Source organism: Solanum tuberosum, unplaced genomic scaffold, assembly GCF_000226075.1.
Source record: "Solanum tuberosum cultivar DM 1-3 516 R44 unplaced genomic scaffold, SolTub_3.0 scf00012, whole genome shotgun sequence".
Taxonomy (NCBI): Eukaryota; Viridiplantae; Streptophyta; class Magnoliopsida; order Solanales; family Solanaceae; genus Solanum; species Solanum tuberosum.
The window spans coordinates 274,102-288,549 of record NW_006238937.1 but is presented as its reverse complement, the minus strand read 5'-3'; the positions used below and the strand labels follow the sequence as shown (position 1 = coordinate 288,549).

Genomic DNA, 14,448 nt, shown 5'->3' with positions numbered 1-14,448 from the left:
ATATCCCACAAGAAGGATAGTTTTACTAATTTTTTCTTTAAAACTTCTTTTGGAAGTTTTCAAATTGTTTACACTTTTCAAAAAATTAAAGAATAAAATAAAAATAATAATTAATTCTCTATTGACTTTGTAAACTGATTAGTAATTTGAGACAACTAATTTTAATAATATGAACCATTAATATAAGATGAAAGAAATTTTTTAAACCACTTATATTTAGAAAAAAAACACAACAACCAAAGACATTTTTCTACTCCCTTTGTCCCTAATTACTTGTCCACTTTTCCTTATATAGTTGTCCCTAATTACTTGTCCATTTTGATAAATCAAGAAATGACAAAATAATTTTACCTATTATATCCTCAATTTAATTACTTTTGAAAAAAGGGTACAATTTTCTTGAAAATCTTAATTTTTTAATCCATTCACTTCATAATTTAATAGGTGTAAAATGGTAAATTCACTATGTCAATAATTGATTTCTTTATAGGTGTGCCAATTTAAAAGTGGACAAGTAATTATGGACGGAGGGAGTATGAATTAAGTTTGCTTGGGACCTAGATTTTACCTTTACATTAATAAATTGTTGTCTAAATAGTTGGAGATTGCTTTGCGTGAAAGCTAAATTGATCAGCTAATCATGATGGGTACCATCATTAGTAAAGTGCCTTAATTAATTTCTGTCGGAGAAGTTAGATATACTTTTCAACTATCAATAAATTAAACAGACATTAAAGTCGTAAAAAATAATTTTTATTTACTAAAATCGTTACATCAATCCATACCATAGTTTGTACAAAGAAAAAAGTATGAAATAATTGAAAATGTAGCAATTTAGTAGTATATACATGACACATTTCTTCGTATACATTACTATCACAAAATGGTCCTTATGTGTGAGTAATATTTTATTTTGGTCATTAATAAATGGAAAAAGGCATAGATTTCTCCTTGAACTTATACCGAAAAGTCAGTTACACACTTAAACTACCATGACGATCTATTACACACCTCTGCTATTTAAAAGTGAATTTAATACCACCTTGCTATGTGCAACACCACTCTCATAGTATGTGGTGTATTACACTCGCTGCCACATCAGCGCTACGTCAGCGTCATGTCAAAAATTGTATTTTTTAATATCTTTTTTACTTTATTTTCTTTATTACTTAACTTTTATTTTATTAATTATATTTTACACTAATTAATTCCTAATCAGTTATTAAAATTCTCTAATAATTATATCTTCTTCATTGCAAAATGGTAAAGAAGAAACTTTTAGCAATGACCACCAAGGAAAATTGCCCGCAATCTGGAATTGATTCGTGGAGTGGAAGAATTCTTCCATTCCAAAATGTACCCACAAGAAGGTTGCTTCAGTTTCTTCCATTGATTGGCCATGGAAACTAAGCTTTCATTGTTATTTGTTGCGGCTTGTAGTTGTATTGGGTATACATTCTTTGTTATTTTTTCATGTTCTTCATGGAGATTTCTTAAAAAATAGAGATAATAGAAAATAATTTTCTTCCCATTTTCAATTGATCACTCAACACTCAAAAACGTCCGCCGAAGCCCCACCAATTGAAACCTCCCAAAGTTTTACTCCTTTTGGAAGTAATTTATTTCTTGGTTGCTTATTCTTATTGGTTTATTTTAAGCTTAATGGGGTGTGAAGAAGAAGAGGAGGGTGGGGTGTGAAGAAGAAGAGATGTGGGGGTGGGGTTTAAGAAATATTTTGATTTTTAATTTTTTTTTTTACTTTAATAATTATCTGACGCGCATGTTTTTTTTTAAGTATTATTATTTTGTCATGTCAACTTTAGGGGGTAAATAAATTCACTTTTAAATAGTAGAGGTGTGTAATAGGTCATCATGGTAGTTTAAGCGTGTAACTGACTTTTCGCTACAAGTTCGGGGGGAATCTATGCCTTTTCCATTAATAAATTTCACTTGATTAAAATGGTTTTAATGTATAATAGATGAGTTCATTTTGGTCCTTAACATATTAGACTTAATTGAAACGATCTTTAATGTATAACAAATGTGTTATTTTGGTCATTATCCTAAACTTAACAGATTTATCAAAAAATTATTAAATTTAATTATGAACCCCACGTGGCTAACAAAATTCACCGTTGATATAATGAAATCTAATACTATTTTCTTTACTTTCTCAAACAAAATTTATTATTTTTTCTTGCTTAAAACAAAAATGAGTATAAAAAAAGATAACAAGGGTAAATTTTGTTAGCCACACAAGGTGAATAGTAAAATTTAACAGTTTTTTAAAAGATAAGTTTGTTAGATTTAGAGAGAGAAAAACAAAATGAACACTTTTTGTCATGCACTAAGGGTCATTTCAATCAAGGGAAATATCTTAAGGATCAAAATGAACACATTTGTTATATATTAAAGACTATTTTAATTAAGTAAAATATATTAAGGACCAAAATAAAGCATGATCATGTTCGATTAGTATCATCAGGTGTAGACAACGAGTGTGGGTAAATTCTTTCTTACACTATTCTAACCGCAAACTTATTAACCAAATGAAAAGAAAGAAGAGAACATAACAGCCCAATTTATGTTTATATTTAAATCGATCAAGTAATTAACCTTTTTTTCTCAAATATTTTTATTGATGACACAAAAAAACCAAGGCCTCGGCCCTCCATATCCCCTACTAATATATAAGACGGGATGACCAGGCAGGTCATGGCCGACATGCCTGCCTGACAGCTTTTTCTATATTTAATTATTTTTTTTCGTTTTAATTTGTTTGTTTTATTTTTGAAAATTGTGTAAAAAAATACTATAAATCATGATAATTGACAACTTAAATTATTTTTAAAAAAAGATATAAATAATTTAATTGCTTATAAAGGAATTGATTGATTCATAAAATTAATATATTTGTTTCACATAAAATAGGATAAATTAAGGAACATGTATTATTTAATTTGGAAATTACATAAAAAGTATTATAAATCTCAATAATTAACAACATTTGATTGACTCTTGAAATTCTATTTGTGTTACATATATTGAGACAAGAGAAGTAATATGTATCGTTTAAAAATTAAGTAAAAAGTATTATAAATCTCAATAATTAACAACATTTGATTGACTCTTGAAATTCTATTTGTGTTACATATATTGAGACAAGAGAAGTAATATGTATCGTTTAAAAATTAAGTAAAAAGTATTATAAATTATAATCATTAACAATTAAAAATATTTAAAAAAATCATATTAAATTTTAATTGACTCTTTAAATTATATCTATTTCACATAATGTGAGAAAAAAAAATAACAGATATTGAATCTGTATTAACACGACCGCTTGTGTCTAGTAAATATCATAATTGAACACTGATGGTGGAGTAGGACCATTTCTAAATTATTAATTTTTTTTCGTGTGTGTTGTTATTGTACAAAAAGGAAAATGGTACCTGTCTGCCATTCTGTGTTGCTTAGAATTTATTGATTGGACTAATCTAAATATTATCACGGAGAATTATTTTATGCAGACGTGCTGATTACAAATAATAATAATGAAAAAATTGTTAATCAATATCTTATGAATTGACTAATTAATTAATATATTTAAAATCAATAACTAATAGATTAATCATAATTATCCGTTTGATAAGCAACTCAGATCAATAAGTAAGAAAAGGAAGGACATGCAGTTACGACTCAAAAGTCAAAAATATTAAATTAAGTTTCCACCTAAAATAGAGAAATTATCGGAATATTATTTTGATTAAATAATTGCTCTGTTTAGAAGAGGACTGCCTTTTTTTTCTTCGAAGCTGATGTAAAGGAATAATCCCAAAGAAAAGCAAGCTTGTGTTTTCTCCAGCCTTTTAAATTCTTTTTACTTTTTTATTTCATTCGATATTTGAATCGGAGCCTTTTAAACTTGAATTTATGAAACGTCTTACATTAGGAGTAAAGCACTCCGTTAAAAAAGCAACTTTGTATTCGATACAGTCAAGGTCTCTAATTAAAAATATATTAACTGCTCCAAGCACTCTGTTAAAAAAAAAAAGTATCTCCATATTCGATATATTTGAACTCAAGATCTCTATTTAAAAATTAATTACTACTCCACCATAACTCGAATTGATTCTACTTCTACCTTATAACGGTCTGTTGACAGGGACATATTATCCACCATTCCTAATTATAAAAGGTTCCTCTGTGAAGCAATATATGCTTGCAAATTTGCCGTTTTGCTACTTTTGTTTTTCTTTCTGGATCGAATTTTAGTGAAAAAAATTCCCAATTCAGAAGAAAGCTATTCTGGTTTGGATTCTTTATAATATTGGGAAGTGAAGTTGTTTGTTTCTCTTCTTGGTTCTATATATGCTTTTCCCATAAGAGATTAAACTTGATCTGCTTTATTCCAAGTAAGCGAAGTTTCCTACTTTTAACTTAAGTTTATGTCTTTTTCTTGTAATAGGAGAATTTTTGGGCGATACAATCCCTTTCCTTGGATATTTTTTTCTTTATGTGAATTTAGTTACTCAGTACTTTAGTAAAATACACCTTCATAAGTAAGCAAGTTTCCTACTTACTCCTTAGTTTCATTTTACTTATTCCTATGTTTTTCTATTGAATAACTATATAACGTAATTTAATAAAATATATTTCTAATAAAAGTTTTTGCAGTGCCCACTAAACATGGGTAAAGTAGAATGAAAAGGAGTACATGTTGCTTGTTACTCTCTCTATTTCATACTAAAGTGGGTTGTTTGGATTTTTTTCATTGTTCAAAATAATTATTTAATTTATTTTTTATATTTGTCATTTTCTTTAATTAAAACAGAAAAAAAAATAGTAGTAAAAGATATACTAGTAATTTAAATTATGTCCTTAAATGACATAGAACTACTTTTTTATTTATAACTTTTTAAAATAATTTTAAATTATTTTTAAACTTGTCCAAACACCTTTAAAGGCTAAAAATGAATTAAAAAATAATTTTAACCAACTTTAAAATCAATTTAAACAGGCTCTAAGCCAATCCAAATGGGCTCACATTCTTTTTCTTTACGAAGGAATTTCACTTTAAATAGTGCCAGCCTTAAACTCTGAAGTGAACATTAAGAAGGCACAGAATTCGATAAAATTACAAACTTTCATAAATGTCATCTAAGAATAAATATATGCGTAATCTCTACGAAAGCTTAAACAGTACTTCAACTCTTTTCTTTTCCAAATAATGCCCCTTCAGTTACACCTCAATTAATACATCCAGGTAGGAGGCAAGATTGCAGTTCACCCAGGCAAAACCAGAATCTTAAAGAACATGTCTTCAAATCAAGTACTAAGACTAAGTCCAATTCAACTCAATTTCAGTCAGTACCACACCCTGGTCTCCTTAAATCAGGTAAGCCCCTTTTAATTGTTGATTATTTCATCTAAAAACTTTAATTGAGAGAGAACATCCGTTTATCGAATTTGTTGAAATAATACAGGAAGATCAAGATCAACGACAGGCTGCGTTAGAGTACGTTCTTAATGTGATTGTTTACTCCTCTGTTATCCGTAAGTTTCTATACACAAAAATCATGTGTGAAATTGATGTTACTCTATGAAATTAACAATTCTGATTTGAATTAGTTCTTTTTTTTTCTTTTTTTTTTCTTATCAGTGGTGTTGCTGATGGTTGCGGCGTTGTTAATTAAATTACTTGGAGTTTGTGATGGGGAAATGGCAAGAAATGATGATACTATAAGAAGAGAAACAGACAGATTGATATCGAAAGCAAGTGCGTCTTTGACATACGGAACATGTGATGAAGATGATTTGGAATCGGGAAATTGCAGTCGTTCTAGTTCCTCAGAGGATTTGTATGATGAAAATATATGTATAGTTTGCTATGACAATAAACGAAATTGCTTCTTTATTCCTTGTGGCCATTGTGCGACTTGTCACTCATGTGCTAAGAGGTAATGTATACGGAACATTTAAGTTATATGCATTTGTCAGTATAAAAACTTATACGGGTATTGATTTTGTTGATCTGCAGGATTACAGAAGAAGAAAACAAGAATTGCCCAATTTGTCGAAGAGTAATTCGGAGAGTTAGAAGAGTGCTTCTTGCATAAACTCAGTATTTCCCTTATGTAAATGATGCAATTGACTCTTTCTAATTCAACAATGGTAATATTAGTATAGTACTTCTTAATTTTTACTGCAAGTTGCTGACTTGCAATTTGACAGGAGCAGGTGAAATATGATGTAACATAACATGTTTGTTTATGTGTACACTCATTGGTACTAATTACTTGGGTCCCTTTTTGAAGGCTTAAGTCATAGTTGTCCGCATAATTCACTTAGACACTTCAACTTATCCCTGTGTCAATTGAACATCCTATTTGTTCAAAAGTCATTCATATTAGACACAAAATGATGACATGGCAAAAACGTATGATTCACTTTCTTTGAGCACGTTGAGTTATTAAAAATTAATATATATTTTTCCCCCTTAACTTATGCACCTAAATTAATAAAAAAGAAAAAAAATAATTAACAAAAAAAAAGGAGCAGTCGTCTTCTTCCCCATCCCTACATCTATTATTCCACCATTTTCATCATTTTTCTTACACACATGCGCACACCACACCCCACCCCACCCCCTCCACCTCTCTCTTTCTCTCACCCTTTGCCATTCTTCTTCTTATTTTTTTTATGTTAATTTACGTCTCAAATATCTCGATGAAGCTCAATTTATTACATGAAAAAAATATGAATTGATTTTTTTTGGCAAAAGTTTGTTATTATTTGTTTCAATTCTAATAAGTAGTTACTAATGGATAGAAGATGAAGACAATGAGTAAAAAAATTTCATGCTATCAAAATGAAAGAGAATGAATATTTAGCTTGAGTGGATAGCAAGGGTGTATTTTGTACTGCCGACGCCAATGAAAGAGCGGAAAGAGGTAGAGCGATGGTTTGCTGGCATCGCCGGTGCCGACACCAGCTCCGGTGGAAGGGAAAAACAGAATTTATATTTGCCATTGTTGATTTAGAAGATTAGGAAGAAAAAAAAAAGGAGAATAGTGTTCTGATAGGTAGTAGGGAAGAACTTGGGTGGTTGGTAACAATGGTAACTATTAGAGTTTTTTTTTTTTTTTAAATCTAAACGATTTGCCATTGTTAATCTATGGTAAAGAATAGAAAACAAAAAAGAGAAAGAGCCGGTGGGGGCTGGTCATGGGTAGCAGGGCAAAGGTTTGGTGGGGTAGGGGAATTGTGCATGGATTACAAAATTTTATTTTATTTTTTATTATTTAAAATATTTTTCTTCACTCATATTGAATTATATTTTTAAATAATTTTTTTGGATTCAACTGACACATGTCATTATTTAATTTGTCATAGCGAGTGTATCTCACACACTTAATATTTTGACTGATTGTCCAAAAAATGTCAAATAGGTATCAATTCAAAGTACTAGAGGTGTTAAATAGGTATAATGCTTAGTTGAGGTGTTCAAGTGAAATATGCGAACAACTTTAAGGGACTGTGTATGACTTAAGCCCTTTTTGAGAAAGCTATATGGATGGTAGTAAAATGGGAAAAAGTAATTCCTACAACGTAACAAGGGGCACAGTTCATTATTGAAAATTTCGAGTCAGAAATTCCAGTTTTTCGTTTTTAAAAAGTATTAAGTATATGATTATCATATTAAATTGATTTGTTATAGTTCAGTATTTGATTTTGATATTTTGCGGACAACAAATTCGTAAGAGTTTGACCAGAAAATTAAAAAAATTATAATATCTTTTTTATTTTAAAATAAATTGATCTTTTCCCATTTTTAATTAAAAGGTATTAAAGTTAAAAGGGTAAAAATGTTCAAAAACATAAAAATAACATAGGTAAAATACAATTCTGGCTAAATTTTCTGGCAAAAAGAATTTTTCCATTTGTTAAATATCAACTTGTAATAACGTACTAATAGATAATTATGATTTTAGCTTTTCAAAAATACTCAAATATTTAAAAGAAAATATAATTAGTTCCTTTCATTAATTAGCTACCTAAAATTGACATTTGCATCAAGATAAAGTAGTTAACAATTAATGTCTAAATAATTAATTTTGCACTAATACTAATTTACAAATTTATTAGTACTATATTAATACATATAAATTGTAAGTATAATTATATATATTTTGATATAGTATTTGTCATTTATGAAATAAATATTTATAAATATAGAACACTAAAAAAATTAAATAAATACCGAAGAATGAAGATCATATTATTGAAATCGTGATATTAAAAGTTTTCGATATCTAGTATACTATGCCTCCCCTTCCCACAACACACTACATTTGTTCTATTGAAATGTTGAACTTGCGTTTATTGGCATACAAACTGTCAATGTGGGCCTGAATGTTGGCTATTTAAGCCCGTAATGATTTTTAATCTTATGGGCCTTTAACACTCTTTAACCCAAATACTACTGGGAAAAAAATTCCAATTTAAAGATGAGGATTTTACCTAAACAGTCAACATCAACTAATAATATGCATATAGGCATAACCAAAATAAAATCAGTAAATTATACATCTAAAAATCTAGGCATAACTTAATCAATCAAATAAAGAAACTGCTATATAGTAGTAATTTATATAGCATAAATACTTTTTATCTCTTATTTGTTAGGCCTAAAAATAGGTACAACTTAGCCAATTAGGTAAACTCCTTCCTTTCTCTTTAACTTTCCGTCTCTCTTAGCCAATTGTCCCTTTCTTTTATTTCTTTTTTAAATGCAAATAAATGTATAATAATTAATAAAAAATACATGAAGCAAATGGTTACCGCATATTTTGTCTACATTTTATTGAAGTTATCACTAAAAATATTTATTTGAACCGAATGTAAAATACTTTATATTAAATTACAAATTTATTATATTTATGTATACATGAACTATGTATATATCTCACAAAATCACCTCCATTAAATTGAACGTATACATACACTTATTGCATACATCAACAACATTTCAGAAGTATTTTTAAAAGTATATCACAAAATTGTCTATATCTAAAACTGACTTACTCGATGTAATATGTATGTACTAGACTGTATACATTCTTGTCATATGTAAACATAAATAAAGACAATTATATTAGCATCGATTTACTACCATATGTGTATCCAAAAAGTTTATCTAGTTTTACTATATAATATGTATATCTATTAATTCACAAAAAAATGAATCTAATTTTTTTAGGATGAAAAAGGAAATGTTTGTTGCCTATTAACTTTTGGGCGAAAACGTTAATATGACTATTTGATGCCAAGTTCTAAATATTGAACTACAACATGCCAAATTGGATTCTTAGTTGGTAAGCAGTGCCTAATTGTCTTGTTGATACTATTAAAAATACTTTTAAAATTTTTATTCTTCACTTTAGTGACTAATTCTAAATTATTTCTCAAATTCATTAAAGATTATATATACACCAACTAATATAGTATCATAATAAAAGATTATATATACACCAACTAATACAGTAGTATTATAATAAAATATATAATTTATTTACCAGGGTAAATAAGTAAAAGTGAACATAGGTGAAATATTTGAAACTTTATAGAGCATGTTGTTGAAGTTTCAATTGAGAAGTTAAACATCCCACGAGAAGAAAGCTGCTGACCAAGCATTTGTCTGTACTGATCTAAAAGTAGATAGAAATGCTTTTAGCACGCATCGATACAAAAGAGTAAAAAAGAGAATAAAGAGAGATGCTCACATACACTTTAACTCAGTGGTACGTGTTAACTAGTGGATTATCAACGTTCATTTCAACCTTTAATAATATCTTAGTTACTCTGGTTAGGCAAAGATAGGACAGATGGAAAGAATCACTAAGTGTTTTTTTAGTCTCCACTGAGTTTTTGAATCCAAGACCTCAAAGTTCTCAATCATTTCCCTAACCACTAGGCCACACGCTTGGGTGTCATTTAAAGAATAGTTTTTCTTTTCAACAACTTTTGAATTTAAGATCACAATTTTTTTAAAAGATATATAATCTTAATTTAAAGCCGCAAAATTCAAAAGTTTATTATTTTTATAAATTTCATGTCTAAGTAAAATCAGGAAAGTGAGGAAAAATACCTTTCAGTGGTAGCGGCCACCAAATTAGAATAGTATTGAAGAAGCAAGCATGATTCGTACGTGAAGCGTAGTTATAAAAGAATATATATCGATGGACCATTGACACTTTTTACATAGTTTATTTCATACTCCCTCCATTTACTTTTATTTATTCAAAAATAATTTTTTCCTTTTTCTTTTTACTACTTTTAATATATCAAGAAAATATTTTTAAAAAAATCATATTTTACTCTTAACATTTTATCGTACAAAACGTTTTTCTAAGTTTAATAGTACTAAACATCAATTAATATATATGAGTATTATGATAAAATACTCATTTCAATTAGTATAATTTTTAAAAAGATTTACAAAGTTCAAAATAGACAAGTAAAAATAAATAGATGAAATATATATAATTACCTTAGCGGAATTAGGATTCTTCTTTAATGGTAGAGCCACTGTTTGTATATTACCCACAAAAGAGGGGCTAAGCTAAGCTATGCCTAAGAGCCCCTTTGAATCAACTTAAGTAGCTTTTAAATAATTTCAAGTGTTGAAATTTCATTTATATTAAATAAAAACAATTTATTTGTAAAAGCAAAACAGTTGTTAAATTAAAATCCCCAACTTATTGTTTTTGAATTAAAAGCAGTGCACTCTAAATTTTATCAAATACTCCAAAAAAGATGAAAAGAAGTTAATTAGAAGCAATTTTTATCCCATCCAAGCATATGCTGCGTCCTGCGTGCTGTATAAATGGATTATCTTGTGAAATAATATATCATATGTAGGCAAGTAATTAGCATCTATAACAAAATAAACAAATACACCGTAACAAAGAAAAAAAGTGGAGTAACTCGCTAGTGGGGATAAGAGAGTGCTTTGTTTTCATGTGTCTTTAAAACTCTCCCTCCACCCCATATTATATCTTTTTTTGGTTTTCCACCGGTGTTCTATTAACGCCTGACTAAGTTCATATTGTGTACTGTAATTGACACTCTTAATGGAATTTTCTCCATAGCTCGAAGTTGAAATTTATGATTAAAAGTGAAGCAGTCTCATCACTCCATAATATTCCTAACAGACACACAAATGCTCAAGTAGCCAGCCAGCTGAAAGGAAAAATAGTTTATGCAACAATTTAGTCCTTTTTTTTCTTTTAAATCTTGTCACCGCGTGCAAATGATTCAGGCACTATTTGTGGGGGAAAGAAGTCTTGAATATTGTACAGATAAATTTCTTAACATCCCTAAATAAATCCAGATAATTGAAAATAATCATACGAAAAAGCAAAAAAATAAAGAAGAAGAACTTTAACCTCATATAGGTAGTGAAATGCAGAGGTGCTGTGTCATAGTGTGGACATGATAGTGACTTATGGTTGTGAAAAGCAGCATGGACAAGCACTAGCTACAAATTAGAATCACGATGTAAATGCTGCACTGCGTTTCATGCCTTTGCACTACAGTTGACAATTGTTTCTTCAATTCTTTAGCAAAATATTCGGTGTTGGTGCGCCAGAAAATGATCATTTATGTTTGAGAGTTCCTTAAATATTCATTCAATAATTTTAGTTCCGCCAAATATTTACTAAACTTTATAGGAAAACAAAATTGATATAAACATCAAAGGGAATTACGTCAACCAGTAAAATATTGAACAACAAAAAAACTACACTAAACACTAAAAGATGCTAACTTTTTTTTTTTTTTTTGAAGAAATTACACTTTAAAAAGTTGCCTACTCTAGAAATAAATAAATAAAAAATAACACAAATTACAAAAATCATACTTCTAAATGTGAGTTTCCGAAAATTCTTTCAAAAGTTTTTTACTGACACTAAAAGTGTTACTCCTTCCGTATCAATTTATGCCAAAAATGTTTAAACTATCAGGGTCAAACATTTTATTATGACCATCAATTTGGATATATATTCAACTTTAAAAAGATAAAATTTATATATTTAAAAGTTATACGAAAAATATTACTTACTACAAGTCAAACTAATTAACTAATAATTTAAAATATTAATAAAGATAAAAATAATTTAATCTTAAAAGTAGAAGACTCGAATAATAACAACTTCCTAGTAAGACGGAGAGAGCGGTTTTTAGCAAAACTTAAACGACCAAATTCCTAAATAGTACATACATAAAAGTAGTATTTTAAACATATCCTCAAACGTTAAGGAACACTTGTGTCATTTTCTCGTTGGCGAGCACTTCAATTTGTTCGTAATCTCTTTTATTGTGCTCAGAGAATCTTAAATAAAAACAATTTACAACGTGAAACCCAATTCTTTTTTAATCTTAAATTAAACAGGGCACTGCAATATTAAAAAAAAAAAAAAAAAAAAAAAGTCTGATGGGTGAATGTGGGATTTTTGTCACGTAACGGATGCTGAGAAGCTTGAGCAGCCACGATAGTGACACACGCTTGCCTTATTGCGGCACACAACGGCACTTCGCGACGCCAGACTCGGCTTCCCCGTAGTTTCCTTTCTTGTCCATGCCTACTCAAAACTCATCTATTTATGCTATCTTTATTAATGACACGTTAATTTCTTGTTTTGGCAAATCAAATCCAGTTTGGACTTTTGGAATGAGACACCACATATTATTGGAGGATGATGAAGACAACAACACTATGTTGCATTTAAAGAGTGGGGGTGAATGTATCCTATTTGCCTCTGCCCAAAAAAATACTCCCTCTGTCCTTAATTACTTGATCATTTTTCTATTTATGGTTGTCCCTAATTACTTGTTTATTTTGACAAATCAAGAAAAAATAATTATTTTTACCTATTATACTCTCAATTAAATGACTAATTACTTCGAAAAATGCAGAACTTTTCATCCACTCCATAATTAATAGGGGTAAAATGGAAATTCACTATGTCATTAATTGATTTCTTAATAGGTGTGCCAATTCAAAAGAGGACAAGTAATTAGGGACAGAGGGAGTACAATCAGTCTATCGTTACACGGGTTCAAACATTTTAAGTTTATAAATTTTAAGTAATGTATTCTTTTTGATTTACTAAATTTTAACTATAATAAATGTATAGTTTATACTAAGCTTAGACTAATATGAAGAAATCAGCGAGTAATATTTTTGTTTTTACTAAAAATTTGCGCCTTGATTTCATATGGTTTTCACTAACTATACTAATAATTAGATTGAAATTGTTAAATTATATACTTGGATATAAATTAATTTTTATACGCTAAACATGCTTATACTAGATTTATCTTGATACTGTAGAGATGTGTCATGTAACACCATAATCTTGATGAGAGTAACTTCAATATAATCTTGCATCATGCTTCTTCTTTTTTCGTGGACAAATAAAATGGCTTATTCCGAAGGTAGATGAACGGATTTCAGCAATAAGGTTCTCTTTTGTAAACCCCTAATCTAATTTTTTTGGTAATTAACCATTCATTTAATTAATTACCAAGAGCAACACTACAAAATAATAGCAGAGCAAACACTGCTAGTTATCCAAATTCAAAACTATCTACTACTAAGTAACTACAATATCAACAAAAACATCATGCCAAATGCCCAAATCCACTAGCATTTCATAACATGATATGCAAGGAAAATTTAAACCAAAAAAAATGACCAGCACAATCTTAGAGAAAACATCAAAACTATATATTTGTCAATTGTCATGAGGAAAGATAACATAGATTTGAGTAAGAATAATTTTATATTAAGTTGCTTTTATTAATTATAATACTCTAAATTTTAATAAGACTATTAGAGTTCAAGTAATTTGAGAAGTGATTACTTAGTTATAAGGATAAAACTGGAAAAAAATACTAACATTCTTTTACTAATTTTTTTATTAAAATAGACGAGTAAAATAAATGATACTTTATCCCTTTTTTTTTAATTATCATGATTTCCTTTTAAAAGTTAAACGATAAAACTTTGATTAATATGTTGGTTTGCAACCTGACTACTGAACAGATGAATTGTGACGGAGAGAGAATTTTTATTTAGGGCCTGTTTGGCCATGCGATATGGTATCATGATACGGCATCATGATATGGAATCATTAGATGAAATTGAAGATTTGTTTGGACTTGCGATATAAAATTTTTGTGTTGTATATTTTCTCATAAACATAAAAATCTCATAAGTTGTAAAACTATTAAAATAGCCCCAATTATTTATTTAATCTTATCAAATAAACAAAAAATTATAAAATCGCATAATAAATTATTACAAAGCTATTTGTTCTCCACTTAAGTAATTGTTTCATCTAACTTTAATTTAATTAAAAAAATTGAACATAAATTGTACTT

The 14,448-nt window shown here is 28.6% G+C and overlaps 1 protein-coding gene across 2 annotated transcripts; it reads left to right on the top strand.

The window, feature by feature from the left end:
- The first annotated feature begins 4,213 nt into the window (after nucleotides 1–4,213).
- Nucleotides 4,214–6,327, top strand: LOC102599744 (E3 ubiquitin-protein ligase MYLIP-A). 2 transcript variants are annotated; one of them, XM_006339775.2, is made up of 5 exons: nucleotides 4,214–4,415; nucleotides 5,267–5,398; nucleotides 5,487–5,556; nucleotides 5,663–5,960; nucleotides 6,041–6,327. In XM_006339775.2, the coding sequence occupies exons 2-5, from the start codon at nucleotides 5,318–5,320 to the stop codon at nucleotides 6,117–6,119; spliced, it is 528 nt and encodes a 175-aa protein (XP_006339837.1). In that variant the 5' UTR covers nucleotides 4,214–4,415; nucleotides 5,267–5,317; the 3' UTR covers nucleotides 6,120–6,327. The 2 variants fall into 2 exon arrangements, with proteins under 2 accessions (XP_006339837.1, XP_006339836.1); XM_006339774.2 differs by lacking the exon at nucleotides 4,214–4,415 and having other exon boundaries at nucleotides 5,017–5,398.
- Nucleotides 6,328–14,448: the final 8,121 nt, after the last annotated feature.

Bases quoted from the DNA above. Each gene is read 5' to 3' on its own strand.
- LOC102599744 (XM_006339775.2), top strand. From the start codon at position 5,318: ATGTCTTCAAATCAAGTACTAAGACTAAGTCCAATTCAACTCAATTTC. The intron at 5,399-5,486 runs GTAAGCCCCTTT...GAAATAATACAG, and splicing joins CCCTGGTCTCCTTAAATCAG to GAAGATCAAGATCAACGACA. The intron at 5,961-6,040 runs GTAATGTATACG...GTTGATCTGCAG, and splicing joins TGTCACTCATGTGCTAAGAG to GATTACAGAAGAAGAAAACA.